We start from the raw sequence: 20,948 nt of genomic DNA, 5'->3' as shown, positions 1-20,948 counted from the left end.
TTTCACTCCACGTCAACCCTCTGACATGCTGACCCCAGCAGTGAGCTGACTGGGTCAGGCTTATGTAACACAGTCATGTGGAGCGCCACTTGGAATGAAGCACCTGTAGCCTATGTGTGAGTACAAACTTTAAGATGTGCAGCTATTAAATACTCATCTTATATAAGTCAAGTCAGCATTAGTGTAGTTTGAACATTCTTAATGACCTGTGGAATAAACCTCATATATCGAACACTTTTTAAGATGTATCGTTTTGAAAAACAATCTGACTTTCATGCCTACTTTTTTTTCTGCACACTGAATTCAATCTTTAAACAAAGATATCCGAAAAACTTCTAAAGGTAAAAGAATGAAATCTTCACTTGTCTTTCTTGCCATCAAAATGAACCAGATCTGTAATTTCAACTATAAGCCTCCCATCTTACTCAGCACCTTAAAAATGTTACAAAGCTTATGCATGAGTTCAGAAAGGAAGATCTGCAATCACTCATTTGCCTGCCTTCCTGGGTTTTAGGCTGCTTTGCTTTCCAATACAGTCAATCTCAATACTGTCATCATTACTCTAGTCCAATTATCTTCTTGCTCACCTTCTTAGAGCCAATCAGTATCCACTTTGCATTGTTTAAATCTGTGCTCTCTGTCATTCTCCCTTTCAGACTCATTCGTGTAACCCATCTCCACCTAGCAGACAATTCAGTGAGCGCTTCATCCAAGCCTCAGTCTTAATCTTCACCAGCACCTAGACTCCTGTTCTATATCTGATCACCACTGGGATTGTTCTGCCATGATGGGTCATCGGAGTCTAACTGCCAAATGCATTAATTTCTCTATCTCAATAAATCATGTTCTTCCAGATGATTTCTCCTTATTTAAAATATATTTTTTTTATTATAATCTATGTAGAAAATATCACAGGAGGCCAATAATTTATTGGGACAAAATTTTATTTTTTGGTGAATTAAGAACACAGAGCAGCTTCAAATGTAACTCCAGGAGTTCTTCAGTATTTCCTATAATGACAATATTTTCTGGACAGTTTCACATTCTTGAGGGAAGATGAGGATGGGCATAAGAAAGATTTCATATAAGTGTTTAGAAGTTACGATGTTTAACCTGATTTTGTCTGGTGGAGGGGGAGGAAAGTGCTGCCACAAACACAAATGCTGGTTTATCTGAACTGAAACTCAACAGAAAGACATTTTTTTAATGTTTAAAGAGACACACCAAACATTCAAATTTAAAAATTTCTTACATTTTTTCTTAATTAAAAAAAATAGCTTTATATACTGAATATCTTTAAATAGAAACCCTTAAATATAATTAGTCCTTTTACCCGAAACCAAATCTGAGTCTTGACCACAGACTCGTGTTATGACTTTAAGTCCAGGGATGTTTCATGAGGTAGACAGATGTGCTCTTTGGGGCGAGGAACAGTCTTGCTTTGGCTCAGTTTGTCCTTTTTTCCCCAGGTTTGGTTGTGTGGTGTCTCCACTGGTCACAAATCAGTTCATTTTATCACTTTTCAGGCTCAGCAGGGCCGCCTGGCTGCTTGCAGAGGAGCTCCGAACATTTCCTGAGAGGCATAGGTGATATACAGGAAGCCGTCAGCATCTCTGTAGCGGGTGTACACCTCCCCCATGTTGGAAGACATGCACGACATGCTCTTCTCCGCCACCAGGAGAAACAGAGCCTGGGTGGAGTCCAGAGCGATTTTATTCCTGGAGGGGAGACAGTTGGAGAGGCAGACTGAGATTTTTAGGACAAAGGAAGACAGAATGTGAGGGAGGCAGAGGCATGGAGAAGAATGACAAATCTGACAACTTGCAGGAGAAGAAAAGAGAAGAAAAGGGCTTTAAAAATCAGAACAAAAGAACCTGCTGTGAGTCACAGATGACGTACCTGAGCAGGCAGAGGAACTGACCCAAGGTGAGCTCATACGGAACCAGGAACTTTGTTTTGTCCAACAGGGGGAGGGTCCTTTCACGGATGTAACGTTCGACAATTACCTAAAAGCGAAAACACACCTGCTTTAACAGGAAGTTCAACAACATGCATCCATTATGTCTTTAAAACATCTTAGTCTGAATCAACTTACAGGCAGCTTGTTGGGGAATTTAGACCGAATGCTGCACACTTCATTTTTTCTTGTTGCTAGAGAAAAAAAGAAATAATTTGAGGACCATATTTTACACACATGCTTTAAAAACAGCATCCACTCAGTGAAAGGTCAACCAAATTGTCCTACCGAGGCATTTCCTCTGCTTGAAGGGCACCGTTTCCACAGATTTCTCAAAAGGAGCCATGTGTGCTTGGTTTTGTTGAGTGTTTCGCAGAGGCCGGTGGTGATGGAGGCTGTCTCGCCCCAGCTAACAACAGAGTCCCCTCGGGTGGAAGTAAGCAAACCCCGACGAGCTGAGGTGACCACTGGTGTTTTATAGGGTGCGTGGGCTGGGAGGAGTCGAAATGTGACACCAGCAAACAAGGACACACTCCTCGTCCTGGGGAGAAGTGTGTATGGATGCAGAGCTGTGTATGTGCATGTGTGTGTGAGTGATGTGCGTCCTCTTCAGAACAGATTCACACATACTGGTTATGTCTCTGAGTGTTCTCACGTCGGCTCGTGACTTCGGTGCTGCTGTCACGTACACAGAGGAGGACAAGATGTGAAGAACACAGTGTAACGAAGGAGGTCCGCCTCGAAGAGAAGCAGAGGTTCCTAAACAAGGCTGGACATCCCAAACTGTCACACTCAAAAACCTGGTGCCTCATTTCTCACAACACTAGATGAGCCAAACTTGAATCCTTTCACTTAGTGTCTGATGCAGGACAACACGGCCATCTTTAGAACATTTAACCCATGTTAAGCTAAACTTTTACCTTTGACTGACAATAGCCAGCACCAGTGATGACTGCGACTTGACCCTGTGTGGTTCTAATGACAGGAAGTACTGTGTTACTCATGTCTGCAGCATCTATAAGCTCCAAAGGTTTCCTTATTATTAAGTGCTGTGTGTGTTTCACACATATGCACACAGAGCCATTTATTTAGACCCTCAGGCAGAAATCTGTAGCTGTTTCCACATCACATCTAAAGTCAAAGGGCGATTACGCTTTGGCTGTCCAGCTTCATCAGAAGTCTGAATCGCCTCATCAACGTCTTCTTTTAAATCACTGCCAAAGACTTGTTTATATCATGTATATGATATCTGTTGATATCTGTTTTTGTCTAGATTTTTATATTTTTTGGCATTCTCAGCTGATTCTTTTAACGTTTAGATAGTTTTTTTTGTGTTCATTTTAAGTTATTTATCTTCTTCGTATTGTCATTTTGACTGTTGTGTGGCCCATTTTCACTGATTTGTAAATTGTTTTTAGAAGCACTTTGCAATTCTGCTTTACACATAAACTTTAATATTATTATTAGTGTTATTATTATCATTATATTAACTGGGGCTGTATTGTTTTGATTTATTCAGTCTCTTTACACTTCTCTTTCTATTTTCTTTTGGAAACTCTAAAATCTGTGTGAAAGCTGCTTCCCTGCTGAATTTACTGGAGTTGTCAGTTTGTTGTGAAGCTAAAACTAATATTTTGCAACAAGAGTTCAGCAAGTGTCATCACAGTGACAGCTGTTTATGTTGGTTCCACAAAAACTGTAATTTACCTATATTTCGTTATACAAAGATGTGTGTTCAGATTTTGTGAAACCCACTGTGAATAAACTGTCAGCTGAGTTATGAACAATGCATTTCTCTTTAAGGAGCTCATGCAGCAGTGGACAGATGCTCTACTCTGGATAAAGATTGCCCTCTGCTGGATGGAAGGTAGCCCAAAGGTCCCCTGCACCGCAGAGGAGACGCTCACCTATGCCTATCAGGACATTCTTAGTGGAGTGATAAATCTCTTGTCAGTTTGTTCCCCCAAACTGACGACTTTATGCTTTTTAAAACTTTTATGAAGTACATATAAAAGAATATAAATCCAACTAACAGAGTCAGAATTTTAAAAAATAAATAAATGTAACGCTGAGAAAAAGTCAAAATTTTCATTTTGAGAGATGATTTCTGACTTTACTCTCATTTATTATATCACTAGGCTATTCTCAATATTTTTAGAATAAAGTGAGAAAAGAAAATCGTAATTCTGAGATTAAAGTTGAAATTTTGAGTTTAAATCAGGATTCTGAGAAGTCAGACTTCAGAGGAAAGTCAGATTTTAGAGAAAAAGTCAGAAATTAAAGAAAGAAAATCTGATTGTTGAGAATAAAGTCATAATTCTGACTGTTTCCTGTGAATTCTGATTTAATCTCCGACTTCTTTCAGATTAAAAAAAAATTAATTCATGACACAACATTATTTTTTCTGAGGCTTTAACCTTCTTCTGTAGTAAGACAATTGAAACTTGTGGGTGGATCCTGTGTTGCTCCGTTCTGGCATCCTCTCCTCCCATGCCTGCCAACTCCAAGCTGCCCACATGTCACATACAGTAAACACAGCAGACTGGCCAGGGTAGCTCACTCTGAGAGCAAATAGTGCTCAGAGGTCACTGAATGTCACTCAGCACAAGGTAATTTAGGATTATACTACTTGTCATCACAAAATAAATGAAGATTTTAAAAGATCCAAACTGTTTAGTTGCAAAAAAACCACAAAAGTAACAAACAAGTCAGTTCAGTTGTATTTGTTTAACACAAATTTGCAACAACAGGCACCTCAAGAAACTTCATATTGTAAAATAAAGACCCTACAATACAAAAAACAGGCGAGCAAACAAACAACAGAAGAGATTTGGGAAAGACCCTTTTTGCAGAGTGCATACTTTTACTAGTAGAAGTCATGACAGTGGGAACAATGCTGAAACTAAAGCACTTTTGTGTTAGCTGTGCTTTTTTTCCCCAGGAAAAGAAGAGGATACAAACTTTGTTGTGAATTTTTTCCCATAAGGTCAAACCTTGCCCCCTGTGGTGCCTGGAGAGCTGAGGGGCCAGCGAGGGGGCCTGCTTCACCTTGACTGGTAACCATTGGTAACCCTCATCTACCACATGTAGAAACTTTCTTCAGCACAATTCCTGTGCTCAGTCTCTTCCTTATGTTAGCAGAAGGTCGTAAACTGTAATGATTTATTACTATACATATAAGAAAGTATAAGCAGCTTTTAAAACTTGAAGCTATTTGACTACAAGCGTATCACATGTGACAACTAGGATATGCTCCACTCCCATCCCCGCCTTCCACCCACTTCAAATCCTGAATTAGACGGATAAGAAACCCGGGAGAAAGAAACTGGATGGATGGCAAACACAGCTGCTTTCATTTATTTACCCTGCAATTATTCTAAAGCATAATGTTTAGTGGAAATAGGCAGGTAAATGTCAGCAACACTCCAAATGACAGGAGGCGTAATCAGACAGAGCAAATGCAGGCTTCTGTGTGGGTGAGCAGCATCTTTCACGTGCGCTGTTTAGCTATAGATTCACATGCGATAGGAGGGATAAATGCAACGTCACTGCTTAAAGACCACGCTTGGAATACAAAGAGCGTCCTTTGATATGTGAATTCAATAATATTATAGAGAGTATAGATTTCACTAATGCAGGCATCGGATTATAATACTCAACTCTATGCAATGTATCAGTGTAGAAAATAGCCACATTATGATTATACAGATTATATCTCAAAGAAAAGCACTCCTCCAAGTAATCAGATTACTGCTGCTATATCTAATCACTTTAGTTTTCTTATTAAATTAGTCACCCATTCTCTCAATATCTAACATTGTTTGAAGTCACCTGACAAAACAGCATTTTACACAAAAGGTGTTTTTCTAGTGAGGTTCTAAAGTAGAACAAAGACTCGCAGTTTTAAATGTAATGTAGTTAAAATACTACTTTTCTAACAGAAACGTCAACGCAGGCAAATAAAACTCTTCATACTGGGTCACGTGGCTTCCTATCTCAGCACTGCTCCCCATCTTGCAGAGATGATAAAATCTTGCATAGCTGCAGCTTTTAAGATGAAATACGTTCAAGTTTCAAGTATAGCCGATGGAAAAAAATATGCAGCGCATTAAAAGTTCAACTTTTCTACATAAAAAAATCAGTTTACAGGGTCAAAACATGGGCTAAAAAGTGAAGCAGAAAAACGACCCTGCTGATTATGTGCACAGTGTGCTGCTCGGAGCGTGAGTGCTGGGGTGTTTTCTACTGCTATAGTTGGATGAACACTTGAGGAAACAGTGCATCTGTCCTCTGCGATCCTGCGCGCTGAAGTTGGACACTCTGGGAATTTTCTTGCGTCCGTTCGAAAAAACTTGGTCGTCCAATCCGTGTGCAGCTCCTGCACACTGGCTCCTCCTTCCCCTCTCCCTCTGCCTGCTCCCACATGTAACGCTATCGGTGCCTGTCTGTTGCATTGTCTCATTGGGGACGCAGCGCACGGAGTCCACCGCTGCGGACAACTCCGGCGGACCTGCGAGCTTTAAAGTGACAGGGGAGGGAAAAAATGGATAATGTCGACCGGAAATGAAAACCTGGGATAGTATGAGTCATGGTTCGTTGAGGTGTCTTCAGTCTGCCGGTGGATCCATTAATTCCAGCCCTGTGTCAGTCAGTCAGCGGGGCTGCCTGAAGCCGTGAGGCTGCACTGCACGTTAGAATGAGCCGCTATCGTTGATGTTGCGTTAAACCAAGCAGCTGCTATGTTGAAATCCCTCATTCGGACCTGTGTGGCTCTACCTGGTGCTGGACCCTAGCCCGTTCCTTCCCTTATCCCCGTGTGCGGTAACTGAGCGGTGGTCAGCGGTGCGCCCTGAGGAGGATGGCCGCCCGCCGCGGATGCGTGAACTCGCTCTGGTCGGGCACCGAGCGCGTCCGCATCGGAGAGCGCCTCAAAGCGACGCTGGCCGGGGTGCTGGAGCTGGAGGTGCTCAGGTGCAAACACCTGGAGATGGTGGACGCCGCTCTGGAGGATCGAGCGCCCGTTGCCGCCGAGGATCCACGGGCGGCGGAGGAGGAGGAGGAGGAGGGAAGAGAGACCTCGGAAAGCGGCGCAATGGATGCCGAGCATGGCTCTGCGACATCCCGCCGGCAACAGGTCAGTCAGTACGTCTGTCAGCTCACAGGTTGGATCCACAGACAGATGATTAAATATGAATGCGGGGCTGATGGTGATCTGCCAAAAAGCCAGTCCCTCTGCGACTCACTAGACAGATTTTATCGCTGCCTCGAGGCGCACGGCTGTGCCGAGAGCTGAATACACAATTGAATGTGATGGTGCCAGAGATCAAGCCAGGCATGCAGTGTGTGTGTGTGACATGGAGCAAATGTCACCGAGGTCAGGAAACCGGGACCAGCTCTGGCTCTGTGCCCTGCCTCATGGTTAGGAAGAAACATGTGGCGCTCAAATCAGGTGCAGGTATTAATACACAAGCCAGCGCTGCATTTTTTGGCTCAGGATCATAAGCTCTCCAAAGGTCACTTTGGCTCTCCGTTTGCATTTACAATTACTCTGATCACATTCTAAATACCAACCCCGCCACTGTTTGTCTAAAAAGTGCGCTGCCTATTTTTTTTTAAAGCCTGTATGTTCCAGTGGAGTGTGACCAACCTGAAGAGGGTTAGGCTGTCTCTAAACACCCATTTAACCCCATTTCCCCAAACCTGCCCTGAAATGGATATGCAGGTCTTTTGTGTGGAGAATGTGGGTTGACATGTAGGCTGATACAGGAGGACAGGATGAGAACAGGTCTCATCCTGAGGCATGGGCCCCGAGGCCGTAGCTGGTCTGCTCCATTATTGGTGATCTACATTTGAAGCTGAGGAGTCATCAAGATGTAAAATTGGCCAAAAATGAGATGATTAAGATGACTGTGGGTGCATCCATCAGTGTGTGTGTGTGTTTTTAACGAAACATAATAAATGTAAAATGGCAATGGGCAAGAGAGCACAGGAAGAGGATGACTATTGCTATAAACAGAAATATAATGTTGAAAATATTAGACATGAAAACTGTTTCAACTTGATAAATTTGTCTTTTGATATTAAACAAATATTTTCTGGTTTATGATTGTTGGTTAAACGAGACATGCAACATGAAGATGTCACCTTGGACATCTAAATTCAGTCATTATATGCTAGAAAACGTTAAGTTGATGGATGGACATTGACTGATTGCAATGACTGGCTTCTAGTTTAAACACCTTTTTTATGCTATTCATGGCCATTTAAAAAAAAAATAAAACAAACATTTTTTCCAGCAACTTTAATATCAAAAATAAGCAAAAGTAATCTGAAACTTCCCTGCATTGCACATGAAGTGGTGTGTTACTTTGTACAATATGGATTATACCTGGAACGTTTCCAGACTTGACAAACAGGTGACGGGTTCAGGCTGGAATTTGAGCAAATGCCAAATTTAAGTCACATTTTAATGAAAATGATAAATAGTTTCAGAGCCAGGCAGCACCACAACCCACAAGTCTGAAGCATCGCAGTAACCTCCACTGCACAGACGCCTAGTTTCACAAAAACAGATTCTTTACAGAAGGGATTTTGTTGTAGATGCTGTTTATGTGCAGACCTGTTTTCCTCTGAACTAAACGTCACTGCTTTACAAACAAACTGCCCAGCTGTGCATGCTGCTTTTCACCAAATATGTTATCTCCGGATTGTTTCCATCGTCTGCTGTGATTTGAAACAATGCCGTCGACAACTACAGAAATAACACTCCTTCTGAGAAAGTAACAAATGCTTCATCATGGTGGCTTTGCACAACCTGTTATTACACTGTGGATATGTGTTCCTGATACCAGTGAGCGGTATTAGTCAGCAGCCTGCAGCATATTAATACATGTTCTGTTTAAGCCAGGCTACAGCTGAGGTCACATCTGCAGAATATTGTATTTTTTTTTTTTTTGACAGAGTGAAATGAAATTGTATCCCCAAAAATAGTCTGCAGAGGAGAAGCGGAAACACTTGAAATAATCAGCGAAGTGAGAGAGCTTTTTTGCAGTCCCATCTGAGAGAGGGCATCCGCATGGAAGCGCTTCTCATAACGTGCCGCCTTCCTCACCACCCACCCACCAACATCTCCTCTGTAGTTCCTCCCGTGGTGCTGAGAAATCCTGTGGAGAGGCCGAGCAGCATTGCTCATTCTCACCTCTGAAGGGAGCTGCTGATGTAGCAGAGCAAGCAGGCTGGCACACTGCCCTTTGCCCCGGCTGGCCTTCACCAACACACACACACACAGTTGTTTTTTCATATCCTTGTGGGGACATCTAATTGACGTAACGCTTTCCCAGCTGCTTACCCTAACTCTAACCATCAAAAAATGAGTGCCTAATCCCAAACCTTAGCCTAAACCTAACCATAACCTAATTGTAACCCTGACATTAAAACCACATTTTGAGCCTCAAACATGCCTACAAACTCATGGGGACAGGCATTTTGTCCCCATAAGGACTCTTGGTCCCCAAAAGTGTAGTAACATTCCAATTTTTGGTCCAAACAAAGATATGTAAACATGGTACACACAAACACACACAAAAACAACATTTGCATAAAAGGAAACAAATTTCTGTCTTGTTGCAACATGTAGCTCCAGATGGAGAGGGAACGAGGAAGGGAAGGTTGACAGTTACCTACTGCTTTGTTTACCAGAATCAACATACAGTTTTATCCGTAAACCCATTATATTCATTTTCCCTGTATACACTACTCATTACTTTGGAAATCATTGGTTGTTCAGCCTTTTTGGTAAGCCAAGGTGACTCATAGCATAATGTGCTCTAGCGCAACACTAGATTTTTTTCTTTCTTTCTTTCTTTTTTAATAAACTCTTGAAATATGATTCACATTTTTTCTCTCTAGCAGCAGAAAGAGGAGGACAGAAGTCATAACTGCACACATCAGGGTTATGGCTGACTATTATGGCTGTGGTGTCATCCGTGCTGAAAAATGCAGTTTAAAATGAGGGAGTATTTTAAAGAATGCCGGCTTTTGAGCAAATCTTTAAAAAAAGAAACCCACAGCAGTGGTTCTGTAGTATGGACAGAAAACACATTTAATTTGCATTAATACTATGAATAATTCAGATCCGCGCAATCTGTTGTATAGAGAGAACAAGCTTTGAGTTACTGAAACGACATCTAATCTGGAAACAAGAAGAAAACTTAACTTCTTGCTTTCGAAATGAACATCAAGGCCACGATGGCGGATTCCGGCTCGTTGTCGTTCGGAGTTTAAAAATAAAAATCTCCTCGCTGAACATAACACATCGAGAACAGGAGTGGGAGAAGGAGGGAATATGCTGCAGAGCTTTAATTAATTCACACGCACAGCAGAACTGCAACGATTAATTAATAGAGAGGAAATTAATCAGCAGCTATTGTAATAAGGAAATCTTTCAGGACTGATTAAAGCTTGTCAAATGTGGAAATCAGCTGTCGTGTCTTGCAGAAAGCTGAATATCTTTGAGCTTCGTGATTAAGAGCAAACAGCCGGTGATACTCATATAACGCTTTTCTACTCACATTAAACACACACAGCGCTTTCTTACTACAAGCTAGAGATGAGCAGGTTGATCCAAATATCAGTAGTATCGATACCAATGGTACCGTTATCATATCGATACTAGCGCGACAGGATCGATACTTTGTTTCTATCCTCTAACTTACTTCAAGTTAATAATTTAGTCTGCCTTTAAACTATAAGTATGGGTATTCATGTTTCTTTAAATGATAAGCACTTTTAACCTAACGTTTACACACACACACACTGATGGACACATCAGGGGTTAGTCAGCGTTCAGTATCTTGCCCAGTTATGCTTTGGTTGGAGGAGCCAGGGATTGAACCACCGACCTCCTTATTAGTAGACGACCTGCTCAAACCACGAGTCAATAAATCAATAACTGATGGGGATAATATTCAGATAAGGTCCTAATGAGAAGTGTTTACATTGCCGTGTGTGCGCTCATTGAAGGGAGGCTGTCTCGAAATTAGGTTTGGGAAGCATCATCTTACATGGTGAGTCATTAGCCCGCCTCACTTGTGGAGTGACAGCTTTCATCTCCCCCGTTTTTGTGCCTCGGGGTATCTCTAAGTAAAACAAGAAAAGTGTGTAATATTGATACTTTTACGTGCTCCTTAGGATGGGATCACCTGGTAGCTGGATGAAGATGAAGATTCACAGTGTGGGCTGTCTTTACATTTCAATACAACATTAATAATGTATGAAACAATAGATAGACCACCGTGCGAGTTCTTCACACCGATCGCTCGCGCCGTCCCACACTGTTTGACCAAATTATTCTGTCTCGACAAGCCAACCGCTGCAATTCGTTCTCGCTGATGACACAATGCACCTATTAAGAAGAAGTGTATGGCTTGTGCAGTCGCTGTAGCATTATTATCCCATCGACCCATGCATTTTCTATGTGCACCCCTCCCTCACATGCAGGACTATCATATTACAGAGCTCTGAGCAGACCATCACCCGTCTCTCCAATGATTTGATCATGTGCTAGTCACTGTGTAACAATATATCCCGTAGTGTACAAGGCCTTGTGTTGCTGGCACGGATTTGTTGCAGATGTTTACCCTTTCAGGAGACTTTTAAAAACGCATTTCACATCTTTGCACGGGCAGAATAAGTTAATGGTCTGTTAAAAATGTAGAATTTTTCAGATCATACATGTGAGAGGAAGTCGCGTCACCATTGGACTGCGTGTTTGTATGTGTGTGTGTGTTCAGGCTGAGGATTGAGTTAAATATTTCGCCAGGCCTGTTGTGCTGTTGTGGGTCTGTGTGGGAGGAGAAGCGAACGCGAGTTAGAGAGCGAGCAGCTGTAGCTATGGTGAGTAGAGGGTGGCTGGCTCGAAGGATATTATAGCAGAAGGAGGAGGGTTATTTGTTAAGGGGCCTGTGGGGGAGGTGGGGGTCCTTCAAGATGCCCCTCTCTCTCGCCCGGCAACCGCTCACCCCCCCTCACCTCACCTCACTCTCCCTTCACCGCCTTCACTCACTCAGTGACTCACTCCGCTATTTCTCTGTCTCTTTTTTTGTCCCTCGCACTTAGTTTTGGTCACCCACTCAGCCACGACTCGCTGTAGATTCACAGGGAAACAAAAAAAATAGTGAGGAGGGGGACAGGATCTCACAGACCTGAGAGGGAGAGATAAGCCGAAGACTGGTCAAAGTCTGAAACTCTCACACACTGTTTCCTTCCTTCTCTCTTTCCTCCACAGTCCATCCCCCTTTTTACCTTCTGCCGCTCTGGCAGCTCTTTGTTACGTCATCTGTCTTCTCCCATTATCCTCTGAATCCCCCTCCTCTCCTGTCACCCCAGTGAGTCACTACCTGTATTGTTTCCTCAGTAACCAGAGGATTGATCAGCAGCACCACTCACAGTGTTTCTGTTGTTTGGGCCTGATCACACTAATGCAGGGGCTTTTGGCTGCTGTCCTAAAGGGATGGGTTGGGGATTTGGAGGAGGGTGAAGGGGGGTTACTCTCTGCCCTCTTACTAATCTGGGAAATGGAGGCACTTTGCTAACTTGATGGGCTGATTGTTATTCTTGTTCTTGTTGTGCACGAGGCCTCATTTCTGACTGTTCCAGTAAGTGTGGTGTGACGTTGCTGGACCATGTGCCTGGTAAATGATATTGTGAACGCACAGCCCTTTCACGTGGGTCTGGGCCAAAACATGCAGAGGGTTAAGCTGTGTTTTTAAAGCAGTATCCTTATTGTCACTGGTGGAAAGTATACTTGAATGCTTAATACCATCTAGAATAATAATAATAATGGATTGGATTTCATATAGCGCTTTTCAAGGCACCCAAAGCCACTATTCATTCACACACTGGTGGAGGCAAGCTACAGTTGTAGCCACAGCTGCCCTGGGGCAGACTGACAGAGGCGAGGCTGCCATATCGTGCCATCGGCCCCTCTGGCCAACACCATAGGGTAGGGTAAAGTGTCTTGCCCAAGGACACAACGACCAGGACAGAGAGCCCAGGGATCGAACCGGCGACCTTCCAGTTGCAGATACGCTTCCCAACCTCCTGGTCGCCCGTGGCTCTTCTTCTACCTTACTAGGTTTCCAAGGAATATATTGTAGTTTTTTTGTAACAACACTGTTTTTATCCAACCTTCTTCAGGGCTTTCTTTTTTTTTTATTTACAGAAAGTGTTGCGTAAGTTTTGACCTCTGCATGCTTTTTATTCTCCCCCACGCATCTATTAAGTAGGTAAACTTGAGTATTAATCTAATTAAATTATTCTTTATGAAGCTTTATGGTAAATGAACTGGTTCTTATATAGCGCTTTTCTACTCTACCCCTTTCCACAACATCCTGAAGGTGCTCTATTGGATTGAGATCTGGTAAGTGTGGAGAACGTTTGAGTGAATTTATGGGTGATGGTGCACTGTCTCATAAAGGCATGAACATGGTTAGGTAGGCTGCGGTGTTAAAATGATGCACACTGGGTACTAAGGGGCCCAAAAAGTGCCAAGAAGATATCCTCCACACCATCACACCACCACTAGCAGCCTGAACGATACAATGCAGGGTGAATCCATGCTCTCGCTCATTGTGCAAAATTTGGACCTGACCATCCAAACAGAGCAGAAGCAGAAGTGTTTTGACCAGACAACGTTTTTCCAATCGATTACTCTTCGATTTTGGTGAATTGGTCCAACTTAGAGCCACAGTTTCCTGTTCTTTGCTGACAGGAGTAGCGCCCAGTGTGGTCTCCTGCTGCAGCTGCAGAACACACTGGATGTGTTTTGTGTTTTCAGAGATGCTCTTCTGCATACTTTGGTTGTAAGGAGTGGATATTTGAGTTACTGTTACCTTCTTGTCAGCTTGAAGCAGTCTGACCATTCTCCTCTGATCTTTTACATCATCATAGCATTTTCTCCCAGGGAACTACTGTTCGCTGCAAATTTTCTCCTTTTCAAACTATTCTCTCTAAACCCTGGAGACGAATATGCTGGATAATCCCAGTAGGTCAGCAGTTTCTGAAATACTGAGACCAGCCTGTATGGAATTAAAAACCGTGCCATGTTCCCTAAATCACCTTTCTTCCATTATTCTGATGCTCAGTTTGAGCTTCAGCAGGTTGTATTAACCACGTCTGCATGTTTAAATGCACTGAGCTGCTGCCATGCAGTTGGCTGATTAGATATTTGTGTTAACAAGTAGTTGAATGGATGTACCTAATGAAGTTTCCATGAGTAAATATTAGCCAAATATACACCTATGAGAGCAGATCTTTAATCTCTAGTTTTACTTCCACTGTTTCTTATTGATGGTTGGTGGTTCAATACCTGTGTCCTCCAGTTGGATGCTGGACTATGTGTGTAAAGAATACTGATCTTTAACTTGCCCCCTAAAGCATCCATTTCTGTATAAATGTGAGTGTGAAGTGTAGCTTGTAGTGTTTTGGGAAGCCAATAACAGTAAAGCAGTTTATTTAGATAACAGTCCATCCATATACTTCATGTTTGCTGCATTCATATCTTAAGTGACAGTAAATCAATATAACTGACTTCTGGTAAAATCACGTTGTTATTCGATCACTCTTGTCAGATTTGCACACTCCTGCTGTATGCTATGCATTTTCAGCATCTAACCTGCAACTGAAGAACAAATGCATAATAAAGTAATGTTATTTTATGCTCGCTAAGTTTTAGGCCTTTTTGATGAGTCTGCAAACAGCAGTTTAGTAAAAAAAAATCTCAAAACGTGCTCAACTTTTTGTTTCTGAAGTGTTCAGACACATGTTTGTGTCCATCCTAGTTCGACAGAGCTTCATGGAGATGGAGTGTGTTTAAAAAACAGCCAATATGTTTAATATGAGTCATGTTTTTTTCCAGTTGTCCACTGACAAACATTTTGATGACAATGATGTGTCATTTTGATTTTTTGATTGTGGGTTTAACCCTTATTTCCATTTTATCTGTGTGAATGAATCGTCCATAGTCACCTACTGTTTTTCTTTTCTTTTTTCCTTTTTTTTCAGGATCCTTCTCCCTCTGACACTGCCTGTCAGAGCAGCCCAGAGGAATGCGGAGGTAATTCGGGGGACGGGGCGGCTCACCTCTCATCGGGCAGAGGGAGTAGCTCACGTTGGTCCACTCTTTCCTGGGACGCTCCCTCTGACTTGCTTTCTCCCCCAACCCCGGACCTTAATGGTATGATCCCCCTGGACAGCGACTCCAGACCTAGTTCAGGTAATTACACACCTGAACACCTCTTTCGGGTGGTTTAAATGTCAGACGGCTGAGACAACAGCGCTGAGCTGTCCAATGATCCAACAGTTTCTCACCTCCTGATAGAACTACAGCTCACCTTGAGAGAATTTCCATCAAACATTAACCACGTCCCTTTTTTTACTTTTGTTTGCTTGCACTCTGCGTGACTCGGCACTGACTCACTCAGTTTGTCTCTTGCTGTCAACATTTTTTAGCCTCTCCTCAAACTCCTATCCGTTCTCTGCTCCCTCTGAAAGCTTTTCTTGGCCAGGTATAGACTCTCACCCACTTTTCACTCCACTATTATTTACACTCTGGAAAATCTATCAAACCTAAAGACTTGATAACATATATATATATATATTTTAAATCAAAATGAATGTAATTTGTCCATTCTTTAGTCAGTAAAAGTGTAATTTCAGGAGAAGTCTAAGTGTTCATGGCTCACACTGCATGTCTAACAGTGGTTTCTGCACTGTGACGCTTTTCTTCTGGAATTTTTACAAAGTTTGAGTTTCTACAGGTGATGGTAGCTTGTTTTTACTGACTCACCTTTTTATCCGAATGCAGAAGAGATTGTGAATCTTGTGGAAGCACTGATGTCTCTGCTCTGACTCATAAACTGTGGCCTGAGCTTCATCTAAGTCACAGTAAGAGACAAATAGTATTTGACTGCTAATAAGGTACCGCTCACAGTGCAGGCTGACAAATCAACCGAGCCTTTGAATCAGCTGTTCCAGTTAACGCGATGAGATTGGAAATGTGGACTGTAGGGGTGATTCTCTTTTTAAAGAAGGCCATAAATATCAAAGTCTGCTCATCTTAAGAAAGATTGATCGCTGGGAAGCATATTGCAATCACATACCTCCATGGGGCTTTGGCAGAAGTGTTTTAGAGACGCAGGGAGCTTTAAAAGGCTGCAAAAGGTGTTCTGAAGATCTGGGTGTTCATTAATCCATAACACGACTACCTAAAAATGGACACAATTCAAGGCTGCTGCTACTTTTCAAAGAGTGGGCGTCCTGTAAAGGTCACAGTAAGAGCACAACGTACAAGCCTGAACGAGGTGGAAAAGAATCCAAGAGTAACAGAAGAGCAAAAGAGAGGCAGTATGCAGAAATCACTACAGGTTAATGAGTGTTCATGGAAGTAGTGGGAATCATGAGGGAAACCACCGCTCCACAAAAGCCACTATTGTTTGCCACGGCGTTTGTGAGGCCATGCTCTGTGGACAGATGGGGCAAAATCTGGTTGCTTGGAGGAAAAATGTTACTACACACCATGATTATAACTTCATCCTAAATGTAAAGCAGGATGGAGGAGTATCACAGCTTTGAGACACACATTCAGTGAAGGAAGGTTGAATTAAAGTGATTTCTTGAGCAGTTACAGTCCAAGAAAACATCTAATAGAGTTTATTGCATTAAGAGGTGGATTTAGTTAATAAATCTACAGGTTTGTTTACTTTTCCTGTCTGTCACTGTCAGATACCTCTGTGTGTTTAATAAAGGGAAGATAACTATAGTTTGTGTGTTATCGGTTTAGTCGAGTTATTTTCTCTATATGGAGTCTATCCGAGAGGTGCGATACACCATGGACAGGTCACCAGTTCATTATGGGGTTAACTCAGAGAGACAGACATACGTGCTCACATTCACACCTAAGGCCAGTTTAGAATTGATAATTAACCTGAATGTGCATCTTTGCATGGTGGCAGGAAGCTGAACCTAGAAGAAGGAGAGGAGAACATTCAAAATCCACAAAGAAATGCCCCACCTTGTGAAAATAATAATAATTAAAAAAAAGGGCAGTAGGGCCTGGAGAGAATAATATGTGATGTAAAGGGTGGTTTATTACATCACAGCCACCCTCTTTGATTCCTGACATATATCATATCACCTTTTGAGCATTTTTCTAGAACATTTTTCATTTGCTCATCCCCAAATGTCCACATGTCTTTTTTTCAAGGTTTCTATTCAGTGAGCGGCAGCTCCCTGTCAGACTCTTGCTACTCTGTGTCCAGCGACGCAGCCCATGGAGGACCAGTGGCCCCTGCCAGGCCCCTGAAGCTGTGGGAGCAGGTTCCTGTGTGTGCTGACAACACTGACCTCCTGTGGTCAGAAGGTGTAGTGCACCTGCAGCAACCTGTACTCCAGGACAGCCAGGAGGATGCTGAACAAACAGAAGAGACGCCAGTTTCTGGTGAGTTGGTGCAAACCATAGATCCCTATCTTATAAATCAGTTCATGTAGATATGAAGTTTCAGCAGTAAGTGAAAATACCTCAAAATGTCCACTGAAATCTAAAGTTGTTTTTTTCCCCCTCTGTCTCTTACAGTCCCAAATGACCTTGAAGCAACTGGTCTGATCTTTCTGTCTGAACTTTGTTCAGGACTTGGCGATTCCCTGATTTCTTTCATCCTTCCGCTCCTCAATCCTTCATCCTCCTCCTCCACCTCCTCCTCCCAAAATTCAAAACTCCAGCTTGACTCCCGATACTGCACAGACCTGATGTCCCGTCGGACCAAAGAGGTTTACTCATACCCAAGCCCACTGCATGCTGTTGCCCTCCAAAGCCCCCTCTTCACCACCCAGAATCCAGAACAGTCAGCCTCTGTGAGCCCTGAGGGACCCCAGCATGATGAACCCACAGAGTCAAACGCTGACACAGCTCTGCCTCTCCAGCCTCAGCAGCCTCCCACTCCGCCCTCCTTCACCCAGTTGGAGCAGTACATCTCTCGTCTGGCTCGCCAGTACCACAGTCGGGCAAAATCCACCTCTGATCTCACCTCACCTGCCACCCCTGGGGCAGTCACACACAGAGGCCTTTGCACCCCTGGCAAAACTCACGGATCCACCCAGTCTCTTTCTGCCTTCGAGAGCCGCAGCACACCCTCCACCCAGCCAGGCGTCAACATCACACCCTCTAAGTCACTGCTAGGGAACTCAGCCAGAGTCAGCCTTAGCACCACCGGAAAAAAGGGCACCAGGAATTCAATCAACCTGGGAAATCTTCCTTCAGCCACCGGAGAAGACTTAAACATAAATCTGCATCTAAACCTCAACTTGAACCTGACTCCCGGTTTAAATTCTGGCCATGGGCTGGTGGACAATCCCAGAAACGGAGCTCTGAGGAGAGACTTTGCTGCCAATTCCACCGCTTCTGCCTCATCACATTCTTCTTCTACACCCACCCCAGCAATGAGATCTCGCCCTCGCATTTCAACTTGTCCAAGCAGCCTGAGCCACCGCAGCTCCCTTGAGGTCCCACTGGCGTCTGGAGCCAGCTCTGGGTTTGGCTCATCAGCCTTCTGTCGCTCATTAGACTGGAGCAGTGGTGCTCCACCTGAGGCTGGACAGCCAGTGTTTGGCGCAAATGCAGGATCAGCTCCCGGATCTCAGCGCAGCAGCTTGATCCAGGAGTCCAACTCCAGTCCAAAGTTAAGTGAAGACTCACCCATGGTGGAGGAGATCTCCCGCCTCTCTGGCCTGTCTCGAGCTGTTGTAGTCGGACTCATGGAACAAGGCGTGGAGCTAGATATTGACTGCTTCCCAACAGATACTGCAGGTGAGGTGAGAGGCCACACTAAAACTCACCTGACAGCCCAAACAGATCAGTCACATGACTATACTAGACTGACAGACTTGAATCCCCAGAGACCAATACAGCTGTCCCTCAGTGTCACCCATTCTCCACAGTCTCAGTCCAGCCTCACCCCTCCTCTCTCACACTCCAGCAGCCCCATACACCCCTACCAATCCATGCACATTCCCTCCTCCCACTACTCCTCACACTCCCACTACCAACAGACACCTGACCTTCCTTCCTCCACAGCCTCCTCACCCGCCTCCCGCCCTACCCCAAGAGGTCGCTCACCTCCACGCCCTCTCCAGCCATCCCCCCTGGGTGCAACTCCCCTCTCTGTTTTCCGACGAGATGCACCATTCCAGTGCTCCCTGCCCCGCACCAATACCAGGACCTCTCCTTTCGAGCATGGCGGGATCCAACCAAGAGGAGGATCACTTCGGCAGAGCAGTGGAGGAGGCGAGGGTAACAGCAGGCGGAAGAGGGCGGAGGGCGATGGGCTCTACAGAGGAAAGCATGCCTCCCATAAGCTGATCAGGGCAGCAACAGTTAGCAGTTATGCAAAGAGAGAGGACTACAGCTCCGTTTGGGGTGAGGAGGAGGAGAAGTCGCGAGCAGCCGCTCACACATCCAAAAAGTCCTCCAGCAAACTCTGGAAGGGCTTTGAGGGACGCCTCTGGAGCAAAGAGTCTGAAAGTGAAAGAGAGGAGATAGACAGGGCAGAGTATGGCTATGGATGGAGAAGGAACAGCGTGGGAAGCTGGAGAAGAGAGCACAGAAGGGTTAAAGCTTCTAGCAGCGGTGACAAAAGGCCTAAAGTAGACAACTCTCCTGTCTTCTCAAAGAAGAGAGGTAAAGATGATGGGGAGAGACGCAGCTCAAGCCTCAGGCTTTCCAGACGGGCTCTGTTCAGGAGTGAATCCCAGGGCTTGCTGGTACCTCGGAACCACAGCGAAGAGCCCACAAAGCGGCCACACTGGGTCTCCTCCTTGGATGTGGGGCACGGTGGCATGGGGATCAGAAAAGACGAAGGGGTCAGACTACTGAGAGCGAAGGAGGAGGACAAACGGCTGTCTTCCACCGCCAGCCTCTTTAACCTCTCTCGTTCTCAGAGCCTAGAAGGCAGCTGCCATTCACTCTCTCCTCTCTCCTCCCCTTCATTTTCTCCTTCTCCTCCTCCACGGCTGCCTCTCCAGCGCTCCCGATCACTGAGGGATTTGGGAAGGAAAGTGTTTGGCTCAATGAGGTCGCTTAGTCTCAAACAGAAATCATCCAAGAAGTGACTGCTGTACAAAAAAGTGAACTTTATCGTTTGCGTTGTACATTCAAAAATACCAGTGACGATTAGTATTATATTTGATGTTTAAAATAAAGTGCCATCGTTTTGGATTTTTATGACTGATCTGATACACTGGCTCTCTAATACTGGCTATGAGATATCCACTGGTCCTTTCACTCATCTCCAGTGTGTTGAAGTTCCTCTCAGGCACATCAGGTCTGTGAACTTTTAATCTTGGGTCACTTCTTTCATTCTAGTAATGTTTCTTTTGTAAAACTAGGCATATACATTTTTATAACCTTCTCAAAAAGTATAAAATAAATGCGAACCTTCCCCAAACACGATATTTAGCATATATGGAGCACTTTAAAGCTCAGAAGTTTTTGTATTAGAAAACCATGTATTGTAAATCGTGTACACCGCAGCAGCAAGAAAGAGCTGTATGATGCAACATGGCCCACAGAGAATTGTAATACTGCTTGTCCATTGATGTGGTACCAGTCTGCAGCTAGTTCTGCTTTGGTACGTTTTGAGTAGCAGTCTACAGGTTTATGCATTTGAAGTAACTTCCACAGGAAAGAGACCATGACTGACATAACTTATGTGAATTTCTCTGATAGCCACTAAATGATTTCAACTTTGACTCCAACAACTTTATGCTGCTGTGCACTGCTAGCTATTGACACCAAGAATACTCTATGTGTGGCAGTCCTTCTAAATTAGGCACCACATCAGTGGAAAGGAGGCATCAGTGAAGGGAACGCAAGTGACCCATTATTTAGGGGTGAATGATTCTTTTTAGGATCTTTAAAGGACTGCAACCCTCAAAAATC

The 20,948-nt window shown here is 43.9% G+C and overlaps 2 protein-coding genes across 3 annotated transcripts; one reads left to right on the top strand and one right to left on the bottom strand.

Moving 5' to 3' along the window:
• Positions 1-937: 937 nt before the first annotated feature.
• On the bottom strand, positions 938-2,392 carry map1lc3cl (microtubule-associated protein 1 light chain 3 gamma, like). The gene is made up of 4 exons (XM_031736480.2): positions 2,246-2,392; positions 2,096-2,151; positions 1,900-2,006; positions 938-1,718 (listed from the first exon to the last, which is right to left on the bottom strand). Exons 1-4 carry the CDS (start codon positions 2,301-2,303, stop codon positions 1,529-1,531), a joined length of 411 nt encoding a protein of 136 aa, XP_031592340.1. The 5' UTR covers positions 2,304-2,392; the 3' UTR covers positions 938-1,528.
• Positions 2,393-5,377: 2,985 nt separating this feature from the next.
• On the top strand, positions 5,378-20,264 carry si:ch211-168f7.5 (mucin-17). 2 transcript variants are annotated; one of them, XM_039619060.1, is made up of 4 exons: positions 5,378-5,433; positions 15,020-15,230; positions 17,220-17,453; positions 17,589-20,264. In XM_039619060.1, the coding sequence occupies exons 1-4, from the start codon at positions 5,416-5,418 to the stop codon at positions 20,117-20,119; spliced, it is 2,994 nt and encodes a 997-aa protein (XP_039474994.1). In that variant the 5' UTR covers positions 5,378-5,415; the 3' UTR covers positions 20,120-20,264. The 2 variants fall into 2 exon arrangements, with proteins under 2 accessions (XP_039474994.1, XP_031595570.1); XM_031739710.2 differs by lacking the exon at positions 5,378-5,433 and adding an exon at positions 5,767-7,091.
• The last annotated feature ends 684 nt before the right edge of the window (positions 20,265-20,948 follow it).

Source organism: Oreochromis aureus, linkage group 2, assembly GCF_013358895.1.
Source record: "Oreochromis aureus strain Israel breed Guangdong linkage group 2, ZZ_aureus, whole genome shotgun sequence".
Taxonomy (NCBI): Eukaryota; Metazoa; Chordata; class Actinopteri; order Cichliformes; family Cichlidae; genus Oreochromis; species Oreochromis aureus.
The sequence above is the reverse complement of the archived record's forward strand: the minus strand, read 5'-3'. Positions and strand labels throughout refer to the sequence as shown.